General features: G+C 41.7%; 1 protein-coding gene across 1 annotated transcript; it reads right to left on the bottom strand.

Moving 5' to 3' along the window:
• Positions 1-3,204: 3,204 nt before the first annotated feature.
• Positions 3,205-6,471, bottom strand: LOC122055063 (putative pentatricopeptide repeat-containing protein At5g52630). The gene has a single exon (XM_042616460.1). The coding sequence runs from the start codon at positions 6,469-6,471 to the stop codon at positions 4,354-4,356; it is 2,118 nt and encodes a 705-aa protein (XP_042472394.1). The 3' UTR covers positions 3,205-4,353.
• Between the last annotated feature and the right edge of the window lie 2,401 nt (positions 6,472-8,872).

Genomic DNA, 8,872 nt, shown 5'->3' with positions numbered 1-8,872 from the left:
TTCCGGTGGAGATGACCTTCTCGACGATCCGCTCACGTCTTCGCGTTCCTCTCACGGAGAAGAACCTTTTTCGTGTTGGAATCGTCGCCGGAAGATGATCCGAGAGTCCTTGGGCTTGGGCGCCGAGAGAGGAGGAGGGAGAGGTGTGGGCGGCGGTGAGGTTTTGGAAGAGGATAGGTCACGGTGAAAAAATAACCTCCTCACTTAACTAATGTTCCTATTTATATTAAAGATTTAATTCGCCCAACTCCAATATAAATTTTATTGGTTCCCTTTCCTTTCAGCACGGCCCTGCTGGGTTCAACCGGTTACTAACATTATCCCTAAACCATAGGTCTCGGGTTCGATTCCCGCCTAAGGTATTTTGCGGTTCTATTTATTTTTGCTGCTTCCGCTACTCGAAAAATTCCGGAAAAATATCTAAAAATTCCAGAAAAATCGTAGAATATTTATAATGCAGTTTCGAAAATTTTCGGGCGTTTCACCAACAGTACAAGATGAGATACCACAAATAACTACAACACGTGTCATAAATGATGCACAATTGCAGGTAGTGCTTCGTCGTAGTGGGAGGGTTGTTAAACAACCTGAAAGATTCATGTTTTTGAGAGAGTCTTCAGATTTGATTCCTAGTGAACATGAAGCTAATCCCTGGACATATGATGAAGCACTCTAAGATAAAGATACAGCATCTTGGTAAAATACAATGAACTCTGAAATAGAATCCATGCATTATAATCAGGTCTGAGAGCTTGTAGAACCACTAAATGGTGTAAAAGCCATTGGATGTAAATGAGTCTGCAAAAGGAAAAGAGGAGCATACGGGAAGGTGGAAACATTTAAAGCAAGGCTTGTTACGAAGGGGTATACTCAGAAAGAGGGAATCGATTATAAGGAAACTTTTTTGCTAGTAGCTATGCTTAAGTCTATCCGGATTCTTTTATCTATTGTTGCTCATATGAATTATGAGGTTTGGAAAATGGATGTCAAGACAGTTGTCCTTAATGGAAGTCTTGAAGAAAACATCTATAAAGTGACCATAGGGATTCATTACGAAGGGCAAAGAGCATCTTGTATGTAAGCTCAATCGGTTCATTTATGGACGGAAACAAGCTTCAAGATCTTGGAACATCCGGTTTGATGAAGTTAACCAATCTTATGGATTCATTCAGTGTCTGGATGAGTCTTGTGTATACAAGAAAAGTGACAGAAACGTGGTGGTATTTCTTGTACTATACGTAGATGACATTTTGTTCATTGGCAATAATGTCAAAGTGTTGTCAGACGTAAGGGTATAGATATCCAAGAAGTTTGATATGAAGGACTTGGGAGAATGTGGACATATTCTTGGGATCAAAGTAATAAGGGATCGCAAGAAAAGGATGTTGTGCTTATCCCAAGCTTCAGACATCAATCTTATCCTAGCTCGTTTTAGCATGCAAAACTCCAAGAAAGGTTTTCTACCTTTTCGGCATGGAGTATCTTTATCTAAAGAGATGTGTCCTAAGACATCAAAGGAGATAGAGGAGATGAAGGCAGTTCCTTATGCTTCGGTTGTAGGAAGCCTAATGTATGTGATGCTATGTACGAGACTGGATATTTGTTTTACCGTGGGCATGGTTAGCATATATCAAAGTAACCAAGGACCGGGACATTGGACTACCATAAAGCATATATTAAAGTACCTGAAAAGGACTAAAGATTATATGCTGGTTTACCAGGCAGATGATTTGTTCCCTGTGGATTACATGGATTCAGACTTCCAATCAGATAGGGACAGTAGTAAATCAACATCAGGGTATGTGTTTACTTTAGGAGGTGGAGTCATAGCATGGATGAGTGTTAAGCAGAAATGTATTTCAGACTCCATTATGGAAGCTGAATATGTGACAGCCTCTGAGGCAGTCAAAGAAGTTGTATGGCTCAGAAACTTCTTGATAGACTTAGATGTGATTCCTGGTTTGCCCAAGGTTATCACAATTTTGTAGGTCGCTACTCGGAAAACCTAATGGTTCCACTGTACAAAAATTTTGTACAAAGGTCTAAACCTTTTCCTAGCTACCATGTGTTCTTTTAAATTAAACTTGGATCGCCTGTGGAACTTAACACGTTTGATCCTAAGCTTAATTTATTTGTTCTTTTAGGTTTAGACTTGGATCTCCTGCGAAACTTAACACATTTGATCCAAATCACCTAGGTTATTAATTTCATTAAATATTAGTTTCAAAAATTAGCTTTCAGTACTGACGTGGCGAGGCACATGGCCTTCTTGGATATGGGAGCAACCACCACCGACTAGACAAAGCCTTTTAAGGAAAGTTAATATTTAATTTCCTTAAATAACTTTAGGTCAACTGAAAAGAACAATCAAATCACAAGGAAAAGAAAAACAAAAGAACACTATATCGAAAATAAATTCGAAATACTATAATCGTATGCCTCTTGTATTTGGTATTTTTACAAGGAAATAAAACTAGTATGATGCGGAAAATAATTACTAGTTATACCTTTCTTTGTAAACTTTAACGACCTCTTGATCTTCTATCGTATTCCTCTTCTAACCTCAGACGTTGTGTGGGCAACGATCTTCCGAGATGAGAACCACCAAGCACCTTCTTCTTCCTTACAAGTTTCGGCCATCAAAACTTCTCCTAGGATGAAGAGGTTCGGCCACCACCACCATGCTCCAAGGGATGCTAGAAACAAAGCTTTCTTTCTCTCCTTCTTCTTCTTCTTCTCTAAACTTGATCCGGCCACCATATGAATCTCCACAAGAAGGATGAGGTTCGGCCATCAAAGAGAAGGGAGGAAGAGAGGATGGCCGGCCGCACCAAGGAAGAAAAAGAGGGAGAAAATAGAATAGAGTTCTCTACCATGAAGCTGCCTCTACCCCTCTTTTATAATCCTTGGTCTTAGAAAATAAGGAAAATTTAATAAAACTTTCCTTAATTCTTTTGCCACTTGAAAGAAAATTTATTTAATTAAAAATAATTCTCTTTTCGGGTTAAGTGATGAGTTGATTTAGAGGAGTTTTGGAGATGTATCATGTATAACCTAATCTAATTGGGTTATATTATGGTTAAGGTTAGTTGGGGGATTAATCCATAATCATGTTTGATTAGGGTTATTCTAATTAGGGGAGTTGTGTAGTTAATTACTTTCTATGTAATTAGCTAAATATATAATGTGATCGCAGGACTTGGATTCGGGACGAGCGTCTCAATGTGGGATTTTCCGGACACGATCTACGTATTAGGCTAGGTGTTATACCCGACAGATCATCCCAAGCTGCCCTGGTCATACTCGGTCGGGACAAAGGGTGCTACACGATTACAGGGTCAGAGAATCGTAACCGTTTGTCAGAGAATAACTGCTGAATGTCAGGGAATATTCCAACAGTCTGCGGTCATCTGCGAATAGAACATTCTTCCAGCACACAAAAGGATGTCACGCGTCCTCTATCACCAGACAGGTCCTGACACCCGACATTCTCTGACATCAGTCAGGCTCCAGAGGTACGCACTATCATATAAAAAGGGAGGTCCTCTCCCTTGCGCAGGTACACTCAATCGCACATTCGCACTTGCCTTCTACTTTTCTTTCTCCATCGTACACTGTTCTTCTGGAGAAAAAGTACCTGACTTGAGCGTCGGAGGACCTGCTCTGGGGACTTTTTCCCGTGTGCTTGTATGAATGTACACAGAGCTCAAGTACCGCCAGCTCAGTCATCGTCGCTCATCAGCACCACATGGGAGCCTATTTTTGTGGGCACATACGAGAATTGTGTCCCAATCGCCTCTCCGTCAACACCAGCGACAACTCATCTGACCTTCATCTGACTCAGATTCCGAATATGATAAGTACACTTGGCAGATTAAGCTATAAATTGTAATAAAAAGTGAAATCTATCGTCCCAACGATTCTACACGATCGACCCCACAATTATATGTAAGGAAATAAATCGAAAAACTATAATTGACCTCAAAAAATAGGATTATTCATTCATCTTTGGAGAGAATCAACCCCTTTCTATTATAATAAATTTAATCCGGCAATAACCAATTCAAGCCTGACTCAGGCACTAAATTAAGCTATAAATGAATGAATGATAAAGAATAGAGCTTCTATCCTGCACTAACCAATTCAACCATGTCTCGTAGACTAAATTAAGCTACGAATAAATGAATGATAAGAACATAGCCCCAGAGTGTCATTCCTGGGACTTGAGGAAGCATGCGGCTTGGATGATTTCAGCATATTGACATAGCATCATTTTAGCTTCACTAGCATCGATCATCTTTCACTAGAGATTAGAGTCAAGAAAGCTCATTCCCAAGCTCAGGGAGAGAGGAATCACCAATGATCACCACAAGAACAGATCCCATCCCTCATGTGATGGAAGCAATTGGCATCTCTCAGAATGATTACCTTGTCATACACCTTAGCGATTAGTTTGAGCGCGGTGTGGCAGTCACCGCAAACACGCAGATTCTTGTACACCCTTATAGGCTTACCATGGGAAGCGGAGTTGATGAGTCCAAAGGCCACGGCCAGCCTCTCGCTGTGCACCGCCAGTTCCTCTGCCTTCCCCTCCTCCTCCTCGTCGTGCAAAGCAAACCCTGTGTCGGCCGCGTAACCCTCCTCCTTGATCCTCTGCATCATCTCCCTCACCTTGGCAAAGATCTCCTTCGCCTGTGCGTGGTCCCTGTCCCCTGCCTTGAATGCGTGCACCGCTCCGCCCTCCTCCATCCAGCTCCACCCGGGCTCCTTGCTCACCCCGCGCGCCCTCATCAGCGACCTCACACGTGCTACGTCCAACCACCGTCCTGCCGCAGTGTATACATTTGCCAGCATCACGTACGGCACTGCGTCCTCCGGCGCCAGCTTAAAAAGGCGTTCCGCCGCGCGCTCAGCCAGCGGTATGTTCCGATGCACCCGGCAAGCAGCCAACAGCGACTTCCACACGGTCGCGTCTGGCTCGCCGTCCATCCGACCCAGCAGCTCGACCGCCTCCTCCACACGACCAGACCGGCCCAGCAGATCCACCATGCACGAGTAGTGCTCCGGTCCGGGGGTTATGCCGTAGACTTTCTCCATCGACTCGAAGTGGACTCGCCCTGATTCGACGAGACCAGCGTGGCTGCACGCAAAGATCAGGCCGATGAAGGTCACATAGTCCGGACGAGCTCCTGCCCCGAGCATTGCGTCGTAGAGGCGGAGGGAATCCCCACCCCGCCCGTTTTGGGCGTAGCCCATGATGAGAGCCGTCCACGTGACCGCGTCTCGGCGGCAGAGCGACTTCTCGAACACAGCGCGGGCTTCGTCGATGGACCCACTACGGGCGTACAAGGTGATCAGCGCGTTGGAAACCGAGACAAAAGCATCGAGGCCGCGGTGGACGATGGCAGCGTGCACCTGACGGCCGAGCTCTAGCGCGGTCGAACTGGCACAGGAACTCAGCACCCCTGCCACGGCAAACTCGTCCGGTTCAACTCCACGGGCAAGCATGTCGGAGTAGAGTTGAAGGGCGACCTCGTGGGAACCCTGACGCGCATGTCCAACGAGGAGGGAGGTCCATGTCACAACATCCCTCTCCGGCATTTGGTCGAACACCCCGCGGGCGTGAGTGAAATCTCTCATCTTAACGTACATGTCCACCAAGGCGTTGGCAACGTGCCTGTGAGAGTCGAAGCCGCTCCGGAGAACCATACAATGGATGCATCTTCCGATTCCTGAGTCACCCGAGAAGGCGGCGGAGTTGAGAGCGGAGGGGAACGTGAACTCGTCCAGCGCGAGGCCTCGAAGGTGCATTTGCACAAAGAGGGAGAGGGCGTGTTCGTGCCGCGCCGATCGCGTACAGTTCACGATAAGGGTATTCCACGGGACCGGGTCGTCAGAGTCCGACGTCTGGAGAACCCGGTCGGCGCTGGCGAGATCGGAGCAGTTGGAGTAGAGGCCGACAAGCGAGCTCTGTACGAAGGGGCTGGCACCGAAACCAGTTCGAAGCGCACAGCCGTGGACCTGACAGCCGAAGCGGAGGGCTCTCTCTGAGGCGCAGGCTGAGAGCACCGTGGGGAGGGTGAAGTTGTTGGGCGGGACGCCCATGACCTGCATGGTGCGGAACTTCTCCATAGCGGCGCGGTGATCGCCGTTGCGGACAAGGCCGGCGATGAGTGTGGTCCAGAGGACGCGATTGGAGAGGGCTGAGTTCGGGGCGGTATTGAAGACGAGGGAGGCGGCTTTGGGCATGCAGCAAGCGGAGTACATGCCGATGAGGCGGGCGGCGACGAGGGGGTGAGCGGCGAGGAAGGAGGTGAGGGCGATGGCATGGGCTTGCTGGCCGTAGCGGGGAAGAGCGGGGGAGGAGCAATGGTGCAGAAGGGCAGAGAGAGAGTAGGGATCAGGGAAGATGGGGCGAAGTGAGAGAGCGCAGCGGGGCAGGAGGCAGGGGATATGGAGTTGGCTGCGCATCTGGTCCGGCCCGGGTTTCGGATTTATTGAATAACATAGAATAAGTTCGTTCATCGGACATGAGTAGAAATTATGTGGGCTCTGCCGGCGCAGATTCAAATCCTGCCGTCCACATTTTATGCTAATTCATAATCAGTGAACACGTTTTTTTTTTTTTAATTCAGTATTCAGCTATTAATTCAATAGATAAAGGTCTGATCCCATAAATTACCCATTAAATGAATTTAGAGAACACATATAGATCCTAATAGATAATTAAGCATATCATTGGAATCCCACTTACGTTCAGAGTCACTAACACGTTCATTTCTGCATTTGCAAGAGTACCCATCTTATCTTTTGCTAAATACAAGATTTATCATAAATTTTATATTAAAAAAAATGTTTACATTAACTATTTTATTCATTCTCTAAATTTAAATTTTATAAATAATATTTCTAAATTTAAAAAATAAAATATGTTATTTAAATATTAAAATATTATTTAATTTAGTTGAGAAAACAATTAAAGGAATGGATTGAAAAATAAAAAATATAAAATAAATTGGAAAGACAAAAAATAATAAAAATAGAAGAGATAATAAAATAATAAAAAATAAAGATAATGAAAATTTTAAGATAACGGATATAATGTATAGTGAAAATTGATTATATAAATTTAATAAAGTGAATAATTTAATCTAAATTTTAGAGATATTATAGAAAAATTGATATGGATACTTAAAAAATTGATGATGGAACCCATAATTATCTGTAAAAAAATAAATTAGAAATTTAAATAGGTCATCATATGGAAGAATATTTCATCGATTTTATCAATGCTTATCTATTATGGCCAAATCAACTCATTCATGCTGGAACTTCAATGAAGACGTTCACCCTTGCTATACCTTAAGGGGGTGATTGGTTGATGAGTTTGTGAATGAAGGAATGAAATGATAGTAAAAAATAGTGTTTGGATTGTGGGTTTGGTAATGATAATTTGGGAATGATTTCTAAATTTATGAGAATCAGCAAAACCCATATAACTAGGTGGGTTTCATTTCCATTCCCATTCTCATTCCACCTTACTATCAAACCTATACCCATAGTTATTCCTATCATTTAACCAGACGCCACCTTAATTTATATTAATATCTTTTAAAATTTTGTTGTAAAATAAAAATAAATTAAGACTAAACACATTTAGTTAGAGAAAAATATTTTAAATTTCTTTCATATTTTTTTTGTTATGTTTAATATATTAGTTCATGTAAAAACTAAAGGCACATAAATTATATTCACGAGATAAGAAATAACTCATACATAGGAAAATAGGAAAACAAAAACAAGAAAGTTCTAGTTTCAACATAAGTATGACATAAGAAAGTAGATACACAAGAATGATCAAAGAAACTTGATTGAAGAGTCATTATCATTATTTTTTTAGCGTCGTTTGGAAGATCCTGAGAAAGAAGAAGAAGCGGAAACAAACGGAGAAGATCTTCCTTAGATGCTAAGGTTGAGCGCACAAAAATGCTTTAGCTCAATGGGTAACCAAGAGCTCTGTCAAGATTACCCTAAACCCTTGGGAACCTCCCCTTTATATAGAAATACAATCCATTATCATCCCGTAAATGATAATTGATTAGGCTAAAGGATTTTACACATTGAACTCACATCCAATAAATATAAGTTAGATCACTTTAAAGAGTACAGATCGTATTTACATATTCAACTTATAAATAAGTCCACCTAATAGGGATAATAAAATCCAATAATCTCCGACATGGGCTACATGTGAGTTATATATAAAATACAAGTAAAACTTCAGTTGATATCAAACTTTATATGTACACAATACCTTTGTAAATAATATAATCGATTAACTTAGTTGATATAGGGCTAAAGAAGTCATATCTACTATATATGATTGTAACAAGCTTAAATAGTAATAACAATACTAATGTCATTGACGATATAGATCAAGATACAGATGTATAGTGTGAAAATTATATGAAATGTGCTAAATACAAGCCAATTTCTAACTGTTCATAAGGTGACCTCAAAAGTGCTCAGATCAAATTTGTAAATACTTTATGCTAAACCATAAGAGAAAATCATGATCAAACTTTATGATTCCAAAAGGAATGTATATCACATTTACAAATACTAAATGTTAAAAAGCAGGAGTAAATAATGATATTGTAATTTAGAATGTATAATAAACAAATAAAATCCTATGAATCTTTTAAATTTTAAGTACGTACAATAATTAAAATAAAAATGTTTATATTTATTATCAAATATAGAACAATAAAATAAATACAAACTCTAACTAAATAAGTTCTTTTTCCATAAGGACTCTCATATCCACAATATGCGCATGAAACACCTTAGGTACCAAGCCTTTGGTGAGTGG

The sequence above is a fragment of the Zingiber officinale genome, chromosome 3B (assembly GCF_018446385.1).
Source record: "Zingiber officinale cultivar Zhangliang chromosome 3B, Zo_v1.1, whole genome shotgun sequence".
Lineage (NCBI taxonomy): Eukaryota > Viridiplantae > Streptophyta > Magnoliopsida > Zingiberales > Zingiberaceae > Zingiber > Zingiber officinale.
Note: the sequence above shows the minus strand (reverse complement) of the source record. Positions and strands in the feature narration are given on the sequence as shown.

Bases quoted from the DNA above. Each gene is read 5' to 3' on its own strand.
- LOC122055063 (XM_042616460.1), bottom strand. From the start codon at position 6,471: ATGCGCAGCCAACTCCATATCCCCTGCCTCCTGCCCCGCTGCGCTCTC.